The sequence below is a fragment of the Orbicella faveolata genome, unplaced genomic scaffold, assembly GCF_042242905.1.
Source record: "Orbicella faveolata isolate gen_17 unplaced genomic scaffold, um_ofav_v1 contig_34, whole genome shotgun sequence".
Taxonomy (NCBI): domain Eukaryota; kingdom Metazoa; phylum Cnidaria; class Anthozoa; order Scleractinia; family Merulinidae; genus Orbicella; species Orbicella faveolata.
Window position 1 is genome coordinate 29,127,529 of NW_028301563.1, and position 18,425 is coordinate 29,145,953.

The window sequence follows — 18,425 nt, forward strand, 5'->3', positions numbered from 1 at the left end:
GATTATTTAATGCACATTTTGAGATATCGGTCTATTATTTCTTACGCCAAAATCTGAGATGAAATTATTCTTGGAGCAGCTTACAAATTCGTCCCATGTTCTAGGCTTACGACTCAATTGTTCGGAAATTTCCTTGTTCGGAAAAACATACCATGGACGACGAAAGTCTTGTTTGGATCTCCCAGGGGTAAAAAAGCAGTTTACTTTAAGCACACAATTAATGATAGATTCTACCATGTTTTAAAAGCAAGTAATTTCAAGATCTTCGAGAAGTATTTCCGCCCAACCCTCAAACCATCCCCTGCCACCTCCCCTCCCACGACTAAAATAATTGCGTGTTTCACCGGCATAGCGAGACACAATTTGATATCGTTTCTGGTCACTTAAAGCCGACCTTACGCTGTTACAGGGAAATAGTTTTACGAAGACTAGACGCGCCCAAAAACATCCTCGACCAAACGTGCGCTACCGGTCGACACTGACTTCGCAATTGCAATAAGATGTTGCAGCAACCAAGATCAAGAGTAGAGAATGATTATTTCATAGGACAAAGTTCTGGAATTTACGATGAGCTTCGTTTCTACGAAAACCCGTCAGTCGAATTGGATTTCAGCAGTCTTGATGTGGCTGCGTTTACGAAAAACAGCAGTGTGTACAGAAATCAATCCCCTAAAACGCAAGCAAAGGAAGCAAGGAAAAGTCGTCCTGAACCCATGTCGTACATGGAGGAGACAGACCCATGCGGGAAGTTGTACCACTCGACATCGCGACGAATGAAACGTCTCGTGGCACTGAATTCAATTCTGTCTGTTCTGACCCTAATTTGTCTTGGGTTCACAAGTTTTCTTTGTTACAAACTGCTTATTGAGAACGACGGAGGGACCTGCGAAGGATGCCACAATGATACACCAGTGTCAGGTAAGTGTTTTTTGTACAAAGTACTTATGCTATTTATGCTGTTTATGCGAAGCTAGAGACTTCGTGATGTTTAGCGCCAAAGGACAAATTTCTGGATCAGTTGTTAATCTGCGATGACTAGCACCCCCGGTCAGGATGAGTCAATTTATGTTGGGAAAACTAACCTGCTTTAGGGTTCGAAAAAGAACACAACATCCTCACCGCGGCTTACACGGAAACCTGCGTTTTGTAGTAAAAATGGGGAACCAAATCATAGATTTAGTATTTTAACTGATTTGATATTCAGTCATGCTTCTGTTTATTAATATTTCGACTATTACTTAAGGTACTAAGCATTTACTCTTTAAAATACAGTGTAATCTCGATTTTTCTAGTCACTTTAAGAAACAGAAAACTGGCGCGAAAGATGGCGGGTAAATTTTTCCTAACTTTTTTACTAAGAGAGGCAAAGATTGCTTCGAATAATCGCGAGTTTCAAGAACTTTAGGGCTCCAGAAATCGGGATATATCTGTAACACAGCATGTGAAGGTAAGAAGCTACTGGAATTTCAATCAAAACCCCGCGAAATCCTAATCACGCATTTTTGTTATTGTTTACATAGGGGGAATCTTAGTGTCAGTACTTCACAAGTTGTGTGCATTTTTTTGGCATAAATTCAGATGTAGTTAGAGTTTAGTTATCGACGATATTCGGATCTCTTGCACGTTTAATAGTTCCCTATGTGACATGGAGTTCTGAATTAAATTTTTTATGTCCGGAAAACAGCCGTTGAATATCAAAAAATAATTTCTCAGATTTCGCTTGATCAGATCTTCGTTGCGTCTCGGACCACCAAAAGACTGGCAGACCATTTCTGAAACGTTAAACTAGATTTAAAATCTAAAAATAATGTGATCATCCGAATACCACGGCTGGTAGTTGCGTTTTATGATTACAAAAAGAAATCACCAAAAGTAGCCAAATCCCGTAATCATGCGAAAAGATTTCCGTTCCATACCAAAGATTCTTCATTTACCCATGTTTAGAAGGTGAAGGCGGAAGTCGACTGTGATTCGTGCAAGTAAATAAACTGATATGTTGACGGCTGTTGATCCGTGCGGGCATTTGTCTAGCCTGGCATAAGTCCAGGTAGCTCGTGTTTCTTTTGCTTCGTGTGAAAGACGTTTGCTTTGGACTCTCATGGGCAAACCGCGAGATGGCAGCTGACACTTCGCACTAACTTACACGCAAACCAGTCTTAACTGGAGTTCTTGATGATGAACACTGCTTCGATACTCACAGCTGAATTGTCCAGGTCTCTTTTATACTAATGAAGCAAAAAGAAAAGAAAACCGTTGATTCTGTAAATGCTTCAAAGGATTGTGGCCTCATACGTAAGGGTTTACGACACATTTCCTGTCTCAGGTCTTCAGTTGAAAGTCTGCGATGATGTACACGAGAGTTACTCATTTGTAGGGCTTATTCGCTTGTATGCAAGTTTACTTAATGTATCCTGTTTTAACCACTAATATTTATCAAAAATTTTACAGTGATAACTGCAAGCGACAAAGGGGCATGCATATGAGATTACTGGTATCGATAGCTTGTCTCAAATTTTTGAAGAGTTTTGAACGTTCAACACAATAATGGTAGGAAGATTATACAGTATTCCACAGAAAATAGACTTCTAGAGCCTTTTGGTCTGACTTGTCAAAGATCTTTGAACTAGCTGAAACAACATAATTTACTCTATCTCCTTTCATTGGGCTTTTTGTCTTCAAAACGGGAAAGAGAGAGGGAAACAGAAGTGGCCACAATCGTCTGTCGACAAGATTAAGTGCGATTTTCCGCTTCAGTCACGGAGGTAGAATAGCGTGCTTTGGTCCTAGAAAGCTAAGGGTACGAATTTGAAGTTGAAGAACATGGTTACCAAAATTTAGAATAAGTACAAGTGTTCCCGGCTGCCTTTGGGAATCATTCATTCGAATGACCAAGATTCAACCAATAATAGAGGTTCTCTGTTTCTGAGCCATTCCTGAAAGAGGCTCTTTCCCTGGAATAGAGGAAATGGAAATATGAGACGCAAGGGATTAAAATCTTAAGTTTTTAAAGACATACGCCACTACGTCACTGCGTTTGATGCGTTCTTTTTAAGTTGTGTTTATTATCCTACTTAGGATTTCCAACAGTGATGCCCAGAGTCGCGTGGAAAAATCTCTCAGAAAATGTACAAACCCTCAAGGACAACGTTTCATCCCTGGAGGAGATCAGTGTTATTTTAAGCACGGTATGTAAATAGCGCGAGTAATCGTGCAAAGGCTTAGCGGAAACTTCAATTGTGTTTTGTTTAGTTTTTTCGTTACGTACTACCGGTTCTAGATAAGGGGAAAAGTGTTCCAGTCTATGGGGGGGAGGGGGAGTGGGAGCGGGACGGGAAGGGGAGGGGAAGGGGGAGGGGGAGGGGAAGGGGAGGAGAAGGGGGAGGGGGAGGGGAGTGGGAGGGGAAGGCGGAGGGAAGGGAAAGGGGAGGGGAAGGGGGAGTTATTTAGCTCCTAGTAGTAGTCTTATGAAACGCCTTTATAAAGCCTTTTCTCGCGGTAAATAACTGACTTATGTCGACCTGGCAAGATAGCTCGACGTCTTGCGGCCTTGCTCGCATTTATTAAATTTCTGGGGCTGTCAGGGTCACAGTCTCTTACGTATTCGAAATTGTTTCCGTGCCATCTGGTTTTGATCCAAATTATTTACCTTTTTTATGCATCTTATTTTCAGAAAGGAAAATCGCTGCAAGAATCTATCAAGAAAATTTCGGAAGATCTGACAAAACTGAGCGACGAAATCAACAGGACGCAACAACACTTGCTTAAAAATGTGAGTTTTGTGGGACCTATAAAGCAATTTTTTTTTTTTTTTTCAGTTCTTGATGTAAAATACGATTCGACGACTGGTATTTGGAATGTGCTCTAAGGAGAAAACAGTTGACTTACCGCTTGGGGTTCAAAATCAATAAAACCCTTGGCCACACTTAAAGGAGCTACGTCACGTTTTGCGCATCTTGAAAAGTTTAGCCTAAATTTTTCAAATTGGTCGTTTTTAATCCGTGTTCATCAATTTTCAATCTTGTGAATAATCTTTTCCATCATTGACTCGTCAGGCTAAAAATGTTCGCTTCCCAAAGCGACTAAAAGGCCAGCTAATGACGGAAAATGTAATTGTGAAAGATAGACTACAGTAGCCGAGCGTTTGGCAACAATCTCTCGATCAGATAATGAAAAGAAATTTACATCTCTAGAACACAAAAAGTGCATGTTTTTTTTTTTTATCAAAATGCAGAACTTGAAAGTTTAAGATGTTTATGACCACATATTTGAATGGAAAATTGAAATGATTTTTGTTAATTATAGTTTTGTTTCTTACTTACTTACTTACTTACTTTACTTACTTACTTACTTTCTTTCTTTCTTTCTTTCTTTCTTTTCTTTTTTTTTTTTTTTTTTTGCAGAAGCAAGCCATAACTACCCTAAATTCAACGTCTTTGAAGAAGGACGTTTTCTTAGAGTTATGGCGCAAATTAAATTCCACTGAAAATGATCTACGGGACGTAAAAGATCAGGTACATAATCTTACGAAGCCTTATGGAACGGGCTCAGAAAGAGAGCTGAGCACTGGGTGTAAAATTTCATTGTTCCCCGAATGTTGTGTGATGGCCCTTTTCTCCCATCAACGTCACCTTCTTGAAAACATATTTAATGATTGATTTCTTTACAAAATCGAGAAAAGACGAATAGATCACTGTATGTTTTGTCTAAACGACTAATATAGCGCACCTGGTCCAAAAAACATAAATAAAACAACAATTACAACAGCAACAAAAAATATATAATTTCCGATACGCTCTATTAGATTTCTAAAATAGAAAACGCACGCAGATTTGCAAAGACTGTCCTGAACTCGGTAGAGAATCGAATCAGCCATGACTGATTATGAATCAATAAAAATCGAAGACTAATTAAAATATATGTATGTATTTTGAAAGGTACCGCCATATTATGGTTCTTTGAACGACTCTTACGATGCAAGGGTCAATAAAAGCCATGTATTTCGAAAATATTGTTTCCGTCTCGTTTAATCCAAAAAAAAAAACTTCAAATAAACAAACAAACAAACGTGTGTATGTTTTTCCTCACAGGTGATAAATATGAGTAAAACGGTCCCTCCGAGGGGACCTCCTGGCTATAATGGCACCCAGGGCCCTGTCGGTAGTCCTGGACCTTCGGGACCTCGAGGATCACCGGGGCCTGGAGCCAATCTTTCTCTTTGTCACTACAAGATAGAAGAAAACGCTACTAAAGTAGATCCAGCATACGCTAAAATATCTGTGACCGAGCAAAAGGTAGGTGAAGCTCTGCCTGAAATGATTTCACAAGGAACAAAACTTAGAATTTCATGATTCTAGGATAACCCTCCTAGACTTGGCCAGTAGCCATGCAAAGTTATTGGAATTAATAAGAGAAAATGTTTACCTAAGAAAAGAGTTCAACTCCCAAAGGATTGGTTTGGTACACCAACACGGCCGCCGTTTCATTGTCTTAGGACATTATTATCAGGGGCAGATCCAGGATTTGTCAAGGGGGTGGCTAGTACTTTGGGGTTCCAGAATAGGGCATGTTCACAAAATGTTGCAATTCGAGAATTGAAACCTTATTTAAAACTGTTGTTCCAGATATCACTAGCAATGACAGCAACTAGAAATTATAGCGAGGTACCTGCCCATAGTTTTTGCCTTTTTTTCGGCCACAATATTCACACTCCTTTCCTTTTTTAATTTTTGGCTTAACCAAAAGGGGTGGCGGGGGACTAGCCATCCAATCCACCCTCCCCCCCCCCCCCACCCCCCAAATCCGCCCTTGATTATGGCTGCAGTGCGTCGTCATGTGAAAACACTCTTTAAGCGTGATAAAAATATTGATATATTTAAGAGAAGCAGTATTTTGATTAGTGCATTTTTTTTTCTTTCAGGGCAAGCAAATCATGGCTGTTCATTGCGATACCAATGACGCTAAAGTAAGTCAACTGTCACGCTCCAAGGACTCAGATCAAAGACAGAAGTACACGTGCGAGTGTAAAGGCACCGTGAGCACTGGGGCAGGCCAAATGTATTGTTATCTTCATTACTGGGAATGTCCTCTAAGCACATAAAAAAACAAAACAACAAAAAAACAAAACAACGAAGGGTAAAAAGGTGAGCGGTGATAGTGGTGGTAGAGGACGTGTGGTTCGCGGGGGAGGGAAGGGTCAGCGGAGATAGAAATGTTTTTCAATGCAAATGTTCCATTAAATGATATTAACCAAGATGATAATCTATTGTACTAACTAATAATTGAAATTTATTATGATGAATTTCATAACTAAGAACAGAAGCACATGGCTCTGGCTAAGAATGATCAAATGCGCTTTGAAAACTGCTTTTCTATTATAGTAAAAATACTAAAGTAATTAAGTCAGATATAGGAACTGACAAGACAACATTCCTTCTGCCTATATCTTAAATCAACGTTATTAATTTTGGGAGAACAAGATAACTCTCCCCTGAAAACTGGAAATCTGAAAGTGCTTGTTTTATGGCCAGTGCAGCGTATAAGCGTTATGTAGAACTTCGTCTAAAACAATACTGTGACAAACCTGCTTAACATGGTTGGACGCAATGATTTACGAATGCATATCATGTTGTTCAGTTTCTCCTAAATTAAAAGGCAAATATCTCAAATTTGTTTATCGTTGGCGATTTATCTCCCCCTATGCTGTTTTTCAGACAATAATAAAATCTTACTGTTGTTGAGTCTTTCTGACAAGAAGACGTGCATAATTATCATTAAGTAACATTATCCATCAAATATATTTTCTCCTCTATCTGATTGGTCTAAACACGTCGCGTTTAAATATGCCCCAGCGAAAACTTGGGAATCCCCAATTTTCAAAAGCTCCCACGCGCGTTACGAAAAATATTTCAAGGATCATAAACACAATAGCAGTCATTTGACTTTTAGCAAAGTTCCTCGAGCCTCGCTCTCGGAAATCTGTTCGCCTTTTTAAAAACAGATTTGTGTCCGCGGAATATCCGAGCATATTACTTTCTACGCCAAATGGTGGCTATTGTTTATTTAAATTAATTTATCTAATAAGTGTAAGGAAATCGTTAATAAGCTTTCGTGAAACAGCCCGAGAGTCATAGACTTCAGTTTGACGACAATTTCGACAAGTTTAAAGCTTGTAGGATATGCAAGAATTTAGATTACTTAAACAACATGCCGGCATGTAGTTAGAAAGAGTCTAAAGAGAGGTTTGACGACACTCAAGATTTTAGAGTGTGAGACTGAATCAAAACGTAACTCCAAACCGTCTGCATTTTTTCATTCTTAAAAATGCAGAATTATCGTGCTTTCGGCCAAGCAATGGACATTCCACAACTAGGTTACTCTAGGGGTGGCGAATAGTCATACAAAAACCATGGGTCTCGGACATAAAAAAAAATATAAATTGTTTAATTGTTGCCAACCAGCACTGATTTTATCAGTTCGAGAAGTACGACTAGAAAATGCATGCATTGTATTCATATTTATAAAAGTGACAGCTGTACAAAGCAAAGATGCGACGAAGGTTTGAAATAACCTGCAACATAACTTACAAATTATTACATGGCTAGTTCCTGCGTGCAGGCAGAATGGGGTTATCTCAGCAACCATTGCCTGCTAGTGTACAGAAAAGGATAAGTATTCTACTGGCCAAGCTTGTTTGGTCAAGATGGCAGGACATATAGTTCTTTTTTGCGTGTTTATGGAAGGACCTCCACTACGTCTTGATCTATAACCATGCAAATAAAACTTGACCATTATCCTGCCATATTCACCTCACGCTTGGTTTACTTATTAATAACCCATATTTATTATTCCTTTATAATATATGTAAAAAGTTGTTAATGGCTGATTATGGCATAGGTCGACATAGGGGAGTGTATAAAAGCCTGATGTAACCCACATAACGTCTTGCAAAAATTATATTAGCATCGAACACATGGAACTGTTGTTTTTGTTGTTCTCGGCTAGTTTTGCCGTTTGGAGAAAGGAAGAATTTTATACGATTTAGTTAAAAACATAAAATTGTATTGTATTTACAAATTTTCAACACTCAAAATGATATTCTTTTCAATTTCTTGAAATATTCTTAAAATTTTGCAAATAAAACAGGAGACCTACACTGCCATAAATCTACAAACTGTAAATATGTGTGAATAAATTTCTCGTTTGCAATTTTACAAATACTTAGTTTCATCTTTGTCTATACTCGGATTCCACCCTGCCTTCCTTGCCCCCTCCATGTATTCCGAGGTTATTCAACATCATTCAACCCCTGGGGGCGGGGTACCCCCTTATGTGGGCTATATAGGTATGTGCAGCCCCAAAGGGCATGGCTTTTCAAGCGTTTTGGTCAGAAATAGGGTATAGAATTTTTGGTCAGGTCAAAAATACGGTGGTCAAAATCGCAGATTTCGGTCATAAATAGGGTAAGGGTTTTCGCAAGCGGGCCGCACACCCCGACCCAATTTTTTTACCCCTCGGGCATCCAATCATCCTTCCCCAGTTCTCTTCTTCCTCTCTTAGTCCCGACGAGAAGACCTCGGGAGAGTTTTAGTTTTCGCCAAACTTCGTGAAAAATCCTCAGCGGCGTTGAAAACAAAAGAGGTCAGGGAAATCGTATGATTATTGTAACGTCATCTCGAAAAGCTCCGTTTTCCAAATGTTTTCCGTCCACACCACGACCACACAAAAACGCAAAGCCGGCATTTTGAAATTCTCCCGGTCTTGAGAGCGTTTTCTAAAAGCTCCGTTTTCATGACGGATTAGTGTGGATGGTAGGCCTAACCGTAGAAACGAAGCTGCGTTTTCCCATTTTTCTGGCGTAGTGTGGACTGCCCCCCCCCCCACCCCCCTCAATAAAAAAAAGAAAAAAAGAAAGAAAGGAAGGAAGAAAACTAAAAAACGGCAAGAATAATGGACGTTTTCTTGATATGCATGTATATATCGAATCCCGAACCTATCTACAGCTGTTACAACATTTGTCAACAACGTAATTGGCCTATATATCCTACTGTGCAACTAACGTTCATTGCCTGGGCTACTCCGGCTTCACGGGCCAGTTTAACCATTATTTTTACTCTGAGTTTACAGGTTTTCTTTCCACTCCAACTTTCATTAAGTAGGATGAAAATTTCTGGAGCCAGAGATTTTCTTCTTGAAATTTTTTAGTGAAATAAATAAGGCGCACCATTCAGTACTTTCTCCCACCCCTCCCACCCTCTGCCTCCATCTTGGCAGCACCCTGCGAAGAGATTTTGCTTGAAATGTTTATGCAAATTTGGCAACATTCTACGCACGGCGCTAGTTGTTACATTCATCGTGAACACGGGAAATTCTCAACACTGCAAACATGTCCACCGATGAGAATGGGAACCCTGGTTCTGGAAAACAGTCAACGTTATCTGGGGAAGAGAAAGCAGAGCCAGCGCAAGTTGAAGAGCGTGAAAAATGGGGTCGAAAAGCAGATTTCATTCTCTCTTCTCTCGGCTACTGCGTCGGATTTGGAAACATTTGGAGGTTCCCTTACCTGGCTTACAAAAACGGCGGAGGTAATATTTAATTAAGCCAGAGAAATGGTGTTCAATGGTTACACATTATAACGAGATTTGAGCTTCAGAATTTGTTCTTCAGTTTGCGCTAGTTCGCTACAGTGTGTCGATATGGGATTAACGGGAAAATTCGCCCCGTTTGATTGAATGTTTTGATTTGGAATTAAAGCACGCTGGAAAAGTGCTAATGGCGAATAACGGGGATTTACTGTGCTTACAACCAATACAGCAATTATGATTAATATCAGAAATAATTTCTGGCAGATTTAAACCATACATTTGTGTAAGCTCCACATGCGCGCATGTTATTTTTGGAACCACGCGCAATCGGTCGAATACTAAGGTACAAAGATCGGGATTTGTTTAAGACGTTTAACTGTCTTGTTCGCTCGTTTATTCGCTCCACTGAAACAAATTTAATTCTGCAATGTTTATTCTAGTTAACAGAGTTGCTGAAAAAAGAAAAAGAAAAACATTAATAGCAAAAACGTCGGCTTATCCCCCCACACGACGCTTTTGGAAGAAGCGTTGCGTGACGACCCTAGGGTTCTGCTCCCTCAGGACTGCTGCTCATAGCTTCGCTCCCAGGGGAGGGAATCCCTGCTGACAGAGTCGAAAGTACTATCGCGATTACATTTATACTAATGAATAAGGGGAGAGGGAAGGAGAGACGGGAGAAGAAGAATCAAAATTAATACTCGAAAAAGCGGGGAAATATTATCAAACAAGCGAACCTCGAAGAGGAAAAACAAATTTGGAGCAACGTCGAGGCTCGTCACGCAACGCCCATTTTGGCGTTGCTGGGAACGTTGCGTGACGATTTCAAAAGAAAGCTTCAAAGGAGATTACAGCTTGTTCAAAAGGAAAAATGCCCAAAGCAAATGCTCTTAAGTAATGATTTTATGTCTTGTTATTTTTCCTAAACAGCGTCCTTCCTTATCTCATATTTTTTGCTGTTGTTCTTGAATGGTATGCCACTCTTCTTCCTGGAGCTTGCGATCGGTCAGTGGTTTAGCTCCGGAGTGATTGGCGTGTGGAAATCAATTTGTCCGTTAATGAAAGGTACTATGCTCCTACGTCCAAGGTCAAAATACGGGACCCCCACTTGTTCACAGACCAGTGCTAGTGGCCCAAAGCGCGGGCAAATTACAAGCCCCGGGGGATCAGACAAGTTGGTGCGGGGGGGGGGGGGGGGGTTGGGGGGTTGGGGACAGTCATTGTTTGGGGTTGATGCCCGGAGTGCGGAAAAACACAAGCCCAAGGGAGATTATGCGATGGGGCGGAGGAAGGGAATGGCCGTTTGGGGGTGATAGTAAGAACAAAGATAAGGAATTGAAAGCATTTCTAACCAGATCCTTTTCTTCTCCCAGTCTGTGCCTCCTCTCCCTCGCGATCATAGCTGTAAAGAAAGACAATAAAATTAACAAAAACAATGTAAAACACAAACAATAATGGGCAAACGTCTCTCGCTCGAGGATTAGGCGGAGGGCGGGAGAGGACTGACTTTCCAGGTTATAATGCCTTCTATGTGAAAAAAGTAAGAAGAAATATTAATATTACCATCAATGCTATTCTTACATATTTCCAGGAGTCGGTTACGCCATATGTGTGATGTCTTACCTCTGCTGTATTTACTACATCATAATCTTGACCTGGACATTTTACTACTTGTTTGAATCATTTCGATCTGAAGTACCTTAGAAAACCTGTGACCACCCGTGGAATACGATGTTTTGCCAGTAAGTGTGCAGTGTTTTTGAGTATTTTTTTCCGGTATGTGAAGAGGGAAGAAGGGAAGAGGGAGAGGGGGGGCACTCCCTCGTCCAATCTAAATGGGGGGAGAGGTGAGGGTGTTGTTGGACCAGGTGTATGATTTTTTTTTTTTCAGTTTCTTTTTAATAAACAAAAGAAAAATAGTTATAAAACTACAATAACAGGGTATCAGGCTTGAGTTTAGAATGTCCTTCGCCGACTGGAGTGACTGTCAGAAAAAGAAAATATCAAAAGGTGTTACTTCAATTCTTTTGTTAGTTCTACTCATGTATTTCCTAATTTACTTAAGTACTTAAATTTACAGGTACGTACTGAAAGCTTCCTACGCGGGCTTTATATTTGGACTCGTCACGCATTCCTTCATCACGTAGAGGTCACAGATGGAATGCATGACGAGTACGATGAGTGCGTTTGGGAATCGTGTATTTCACTTGCTTGCTTCTCGCGTTGGTTGTCTGCAGAGCTGAGCGAGTTGCAAACAAGAAGTAAGCCTGCTAGCAGGCTAAGAATGCTAAACGGAAGCTCTTGACGATATGCTACATATTTGTTTCTACAGGGCAGAACGAAAAGGAAACGATGTGTTTAATTGTACATCTTTCGATTTATCCGAAAACTGCACAGCAAAGTACACCTCCCCTAGTGCTGAGTTTTGGACGTGAGTAAACATCATAATTAGTGGCTCCAGTCTTTATATTTCGTTACTGTTACATGCGTATAAAAGGTCAGTTCTGTACGGTGGCCTGTAAGGGACATTTCGATATTTTTCATCGCCACATAAAAATTTTGCTTTGGCAACTTAATTAAATGAACATAGCTTTCTTTTTTTGTCTTTGATTTATTGTCGATCGCAGCTCATAACTCTCCATCGCAACACATAACTCGCTATCGCGACTTACAACTGTCGATCGCGACTTACAACTGTCGATCTCGACTTATAACTCTCGATCACAACTTATAACTCTCGATCGCAACTTATAACTCTCGATCGTCACTTAAAACTTTCGATCGCGACTTATAACTCTCGATCGCGACTTAAAACTCTCGATCACGAATTATAACTCTCGCTTTCGCGCCTGCACTAGGGGCTCTGGTGAGAGGTAATACAGAACGTGCTGCAAGTTTCAATATGGCGGACGAAGTGGAGGAGGTGTGCATTTACCCTGTGATTTTAGTTTGTATTTGCTATATGATTGACTTCAAAAAGGAGTAAACGTGTGTTAAGTGCCTTTGCAGCATTTCAAAGACATTAGGTTTCATTGTAATTCTTGCTCTACTGCAACCACGACTCTCTTGATGCTTGAACGGATATTTCTCCTGCTTAGTCCACGACTACTGAGGATCCTTTTGAGATGCCTTAAACTTAATCGAATGCCATGATATACCAGCAGAAATGAGAGCACTTCCCAGTAGCTAAAAAAAAATCCAAGACAGAAATAATCCTCTATCGAGGCCTCTCGATTTCCATTGCGCTACGTAAATTAGGAATGTAACTTGGAAGAGCTCCGTTGGCGTGAAATCGGAAAAGGGCGACAAGAAAAGTCATAGCGAAGTACAGTAGAATCCCGGTAACTCGAACTCGGATAACTCGAATTCCCCGCTAACTCGAACTAAATTTTGTTTCCCTTGGTAAAAATTTAACCCGATAACCCGAATTCTGGTTCATGTAACTCACCAGGGATGTCATCCCATTAGCTTTTCTTGTCCTGTAATCGTTAAAAACGCTCAAAACTAACACCACAGCAATTTGATTTTCATCAGTGCAACCGACCGTTCACATATTTGACAGTCATTTCCCGATCTTATGAGTCATACTGGATGCAGTGCTTTAGCTGTCACTGTATACTGAAGTGCTGAAAAATCAGCAAAGTATCAATTATTAACGCGGCAGGTTGGATATTCAACCGACCCCGATAACTCGAACCCCCGAAGAGCGGAGCCCCATACTCATATAGGAAAGAAAAGGAAACCCATGAGTTGATTTTCAAAATTCCACCTTTTCCTGGGTTAGCTTACTCGGGCTCTAAGCAATCCGGCCCAGGAGCTACGCTTATAGGCTGGCCTAAATCTTTATATTAAGTTGTGATCTAAAGTTTTAAGTCGCGCTGGAGAGCTATAAGTCGCAATCGACTATATCGATCGCGAGTTATAAGTTGCGATTCCGAGCTTTTAGTCGCGATCGAGAACTATAAGTTGCGATCGACAGTTATAAGTTGCGATCGACAGTTATAAGTTGCGATCGAGAGTTGTAAGTCGCGATCAAAAGTTATAAGTTGCGATCGACAGTTATAAGTTGCGATCGCGAGTTAAAAGTCGCCACCAAGAGTTACAAGTTACGATCGAGAGTTAGAAGTCGCGATCGAGACTTATAAGTCGCGATCGAGAGTTATCAGTTGCGATCGCGAGTTATAAGTTGCGATTGCGAGTTATAAGTCGCGATCGAGAGTTATAAGTTGCGATCGCGAGTTATAAGTTGCGATCGCGAGCTATAAGTGGCGATCGAGAGTTATAAGTTGCGATCGCGAGTTATAAGTTGCGATTGCGAGTTATAAGTCGCGATCGAGAGTTATAAGTGGCGATCGAGAGTTATAAGTTGCCATCGCGAGCTATAAGTTGCTATCCCAAGTTATAAGTGGCGATCGCAAGTTATAAGTGGCGATCGGAAGTTATAAGTGGCGATGGCGAGTTATAAGTTGCGATCGCGAGTTATAAGTTGCTATCGCGAGGTATAAGTTGCGATCGCGAGTTGTAAGTCGCGATCGAGAGTTATAAGTCGCGATCGAGAGTTATAAGTTTCGATCGCGAGTTATAAGTTGCGATTGCGAGTTATAAGTCGCGATCGAGAGTTATAAGTTGCGATCGCGAGTTATAAGTTGCGATCGGGAGTTATAAGTTTCGATCGAGAGTTATAAGTTGCGATCGCGAGTTATAAGTTGCGATTGCGAGTTATAAGTCGCGATCGAGAGTTATAAGTTGCGATCGAGAGTTATAAGTTGCGATCGCAAATTATAAGTTGCGATCGGGAGTTATAAGTCGCGATCGCGAGTTTTAATTCGCGATCGAGAGTTATACGGGAGTCATAAGTTGCAATCGCAAGTTACAAGTCGCAGTCACGAGTTATAAGTCGCGATCGAAAGTTATAAGTTGCGATTGGGAGTTATAAGTTTCGATCGCGAGTTATAAGTCGCGATTGCAAGTTATAAGTTGCGATCGCGAGTTATAAGTTACGATCGCGAGTTATAAGTTTCGATCGCGAGTTTTAAGTTGCGATCGCGAGTTATAAGTTTGGATCGCGAGTTTTAAGTTGCGATCGCGAGTTATAAGTTGAGATCGCGAGATATTAGTTGCGATCGCGAGTTATAAGTTTCGATCGCGAGTTTTAAGTTGCGATCGCGAGTTATAAGTTGGGATTGCGAGTTATAAGTTTTGATCGCGAGTTATAAGTCGCGATCGAGAGTTATAAGTCGCGATCGAGAGTTATGAGTTGCGATCGCGAGTTATAAGTTGCGATTGCGAGTTATAAGTCGCGATCGAGAGTTATAAGTTGCAATCGAGAGTTATAAGTTGCGATCGACAGTTATAAGTCGGGATCAAGAGTCATAAGTTGCGATGGAGAGTTATAAGTTTTGATCAAGAGTTGTAGGTTGCGATCGAGAGTTATAAGTTGCGATCAAGAGTTATAAGTTGCGATCGAAAGTTGTAAGTAGCGATCGCGAGTTATAAGTTGCGATCGGGAATTAAAAGTTGCGATCCCGAGTTATAAGACGCGATCGCGAGTTATAAGTCGCGATCAAGAGTTTTTAGTTAATAGTTGCGATCGAAAGTTATAAGTAGCGATCGCGATTAATAAAATCGCGGTCGAGGGACAAAGAAAGACAAAAAATAAAGCTCTGCTCATTTATTAAAACACGAAAGCAAAATTTTTTATGTGACAATGAAAAATATCGAGTTGTCGCTTACAGGCCACCGTAGTTCTGATGCCCTTTTAGTGCGGTTTATATGCTGAAACCGTTTTTTGTTTTTTTCTCAGAAACAGTGCAACGTCAACGTGAAAATAAATGGAGCGCCGTGCCTTTTATAAGGCCCAACGAAATGTAACTCGTAGATTTCCGTGTGCGTTTTACAAGGCTTTTATTTTGGCATGGCGAATAGTGGAAACTGCTTCTTCTTAGCCTGAGAGAGTGCGCTCTCTCGCACACTGATGACTTGAAAATTGTTTCGCAATTCAATTTTTAGAAACAACGTGTTGCAAATTACAGACGGTATTGGAGACTTTGGAGACATGAGATGGGAGCTGGTTGGAGCAACAGTACTATCTTGGGTTGTTGTATTTTTTTGCCTGTTCAAAGGAATAAAATCATCTGGAAAGGTAATAATAAGTGAATTCTCAGTAAGAATCAAGCGGCAGAGTGCGAAATGAAATGTTTTGAGCACTAGCAGTTGTCAGCCGAGCTGCTTAATAGCTCTGGGCAAACATCCAACAGTAAACGAGATAGAATAGATAGCTGCTAACTGAGAAATAACGCGCTCTAAATCGACAGCTGAGATCCGAGAGCTGTACAATTTATTCACGGATAGCTACGAAATTTAACTGATGTTTTCCGTGTCGTGCTCAAAGGATCTCAGTCACGGCATCTAATTTTTAGTTATTGAATGAAATCTGAAAATGATAGTTTTCTTAGATGGAAAGAAACCAAACGGGTAAAAGTAAGCAAAAAGGACCAAGGATGGGGAAAGATGGAGACGATTAACAGCGATTGCAAACGACGAACATGAAAAATGTAGGCTAAACTTTTCAAGATGCGTAAACCGTGACGTAGCTGCGTTAATGAGTTGATTTGGTTTGGCGCAATGTTTCCTGCAGGTTGTCTACTTCACAGCGACATTTCCACTCATCGTTCTTTTCACACTTCTCATCCGGGGACTCACTTTAGAAGGTGCTGGAGACGGAATTCTGTTTTACTTAAAGCCGGATTTCTCAAGACTTGCTGATCCGCAGGTAGGTCAACCATACGATACACAGGCAAACCCCGCTATTTCAATTCAAGATTTTCTTTAACTCCATCCGCTACTGTTGTTTTTCCTCGACGCAGATTAAACGGAACGCTGAGAACATAGTTTAAAAAAGTGTAACCGGAGGTAGCATTGCAAAAGTAGTTAGGATGTATATCTTGGAACTTGGAGGTTCCAGGTTTATGTTCTCCATCTTGCCACTAGCTGGTTTTACTTGCGATAGTCTTAAGTTCTACCCGTATCCTTTCACTTTCCCTTTCCCCCACCCTCCCCCAGATAAATCAGCCAATTGATTAGTCTGCTTTATATAATAATTAAGTAAATGCGCGCGCTCTCATTGGTCAATCAGCTACGGTTTATTGTGCCAGTAAACTCATGGAAATTTCGTGTGTCTTGTGAATTATTATATAAAAGCAATAGACCACAAGTTTTTCTGGTTTATAGGCTGATAAATCACTTGGGATGTTGGAAGAACACTCGAATTCTTCACGTGTTCTTCCAACATCCCGCGTGGTTTATCAGCCTATAAACCATAAAAACTTGCGGTCTATTGCTTAAATAAACTTCACGGTCTTGTGTTAATTGAAATATGTCTCACATACTCACAAGGCAGCAGGCGTTTTGCTTTAAACTTGAACGATTCTCGCTCTAATTATTGTTGCACAGTTTCTTTCATTTCTTGTCGCAGGTGTGGGTTTATGCTGCCACTCAAATCTACTGGTCTCTTGGAGTTGGGTTTGGAACTCTCATCACATTTGGAAGCTACAACTAGTTCGACAACAACTGCCACGGGTGCCTTGAACTTGAGCCTATTCAAGCCATGACAATTGTTCTTTATTACAAAAGACTAAAAAAACTGTAACTGAATCTGAGCGTCGTTTGAATGCTCATGCCTTCATAAAATGTAGTTTCTAACAGAAGTTCGCCAAATTATTTGCAATATACCCAGTGACCACCCATTACAGTAAATGGATTGAGCCCTAGTTTAGTTCTGGCCTGGGTTGTTCGAAAGGCGGATAACGCTGTCGACCGGATAAACCGCTATCCAGTGGATAAGTGGTAACAAAACAAACCACGCTATCTGCTAGGTAGTGATTTACGGCTTCCGTCCACACCCATCCGGCGAATTCGGCAGCAAATCCGGATAGCTTTGAATCCGCTCTCCAGAGTGGAAAAAATAAATCCGCAACGAATCCGATAACGTGTGGAGGGTGAATCCGGATATTTTCGAATCCCGACGACGTTGCAAAATCGTTTCCAGTTTCTTACCGGACAATAAGCCAACATGACCATGACGGCACAACGTGTAGGCCTAGTTTCTCTATAGTGGATCTGGATACCATCGGACGCGTGTGGACAGGCAAATTCGATTTGAATACGCTACGCGTGGACGGGGAAATTATTGAATCCGGAAAGAAAAAGTTGCGGATTCAAAAATATCCGGATACGTGTAGACGGAGCCTAAGTCCACATATTTTTTTGATCTTTTCGTAGGTCCCGGACTGGCTTTTGTTGTTTACCCTGAAGCAATATCGCAGATGCCTTTGTCCGTGTTGTGGGCCATACTGTTTTTCTTCATATTAGTCACTCTAGGATTGGATAGCCATATATTGCAGTAATAATGCACCGTAAAAGCTATGTTGATCTTCCGGCAAATTACATAATATTTCGCCGGTATTCTTCGTAACCCCCTTCCCTTGTTAATGTAATGTGACTGAAGACTCGTCACGAGTCCTTTCCTGGGATAGAGGCAGCGTTCTGTTATTTTTATGAGATTACTACGCTGCACGGTTGGCTAAAAAAACTCCTACCACTCTTTCATCAAATCGGAAGTAAAATCAAAATAAGTTGTGACTCGTTTGCACACGTTTTCCAGTGTTTAGCGTCAGCTACGTGCATTAACTTGGGTTTTGATTGGTTCACCGGATTGTCTGTGTCCTTTGTGATTGGCTAGACTGATTACATTAGTTTTGGTTTTACGACACTCAGTTGAAAATTGCTCTGAATGTTGATTGTTTGCATTTCAGTTTGCCACTATTGAGGCAGTGATAACTGCCATCG

At 40.8% G+C, this 18,425-nt stretch overlaps 1 protein-coding gene and 1 pseudogene across 2 annotated transcripts; both read left to right on the forward strand.

Annotated features, from left to right (window-relative positions):
• Nucleotides 1–381: 381 nt before the first annotated feature.
• LOC110045414 (uncharacterized) lies at nucleotides 382–8,214 on the forward strand. The gene is made up of 6 exons (XM_089270551.1): nucleotides 382–918; nucleotides 3,076–3,185; nucleotides 3,671–3,769; nucleotides 4,401–4,511; nucleotides 5,088–5,291; nucleotides 5,918–8,214. The coding sequence occupies exons 1-6, from the start codon at nucleotides 501–503 to the stop codon at nucleotides 6,095–6,097; spliced, it is 1,122 nt and encodes a 373-aa protein (XP_089126677.1). The 5' UTR covers nucleotides 382–500; the 3' UTR covers nucleotides 6,098–8,214.
• A 1,090-nt stretch (nucleotides 8,215–9,304) lies between these two features.
• Nucleotides 9,305–18,425, forward strand: LOC110045410 (sodium- and chloride-dependent taurine transporter-like; annotated as a pseudogene). The gene is made up of 8 exons (XR_016201714.1): nucleotides 9,305–9,581; nucleotides 10,509–10,643; nucleotides 11,170–11,279; nucleotides 11,659–11,759; nucleotides 11,911–12,009; nucleotides 15,588–15,720; nucleotides 16,216–16,350; nucleotides 17,053–18,425. The product of XR_016201714.1 is annotated as a sodium- and chloride-dependent taurine transporter-like (transcript).

What these genes read in the sequence shown, in the direction of transcription:
- LOC110045414 (XM_089270551.1), top strand. Translation starts at nt 501, where the DNA reads ATGTTGCAGCAACCAAGATCAAGAGTAGAGAATGATTATTTCATAGGA. An exon ending in CAATGATACACCAGTGTCAG is followed by an intron (nt 919 to 3,075) that starts GTAAGTGTTTTT and finishes TATCCTACTTAG; the next exon opens with GATTTCCAACAGTGATGCCC. An exon ending in AACAACACTTGCTTAAAAAT is followed by an intron (nt 3,770 to 4,400) that starts GTGAGTTTTGTG and finishes TTTTTTTTGCAG; the next exon opens with AAGCAAGCCATAACTACCCT.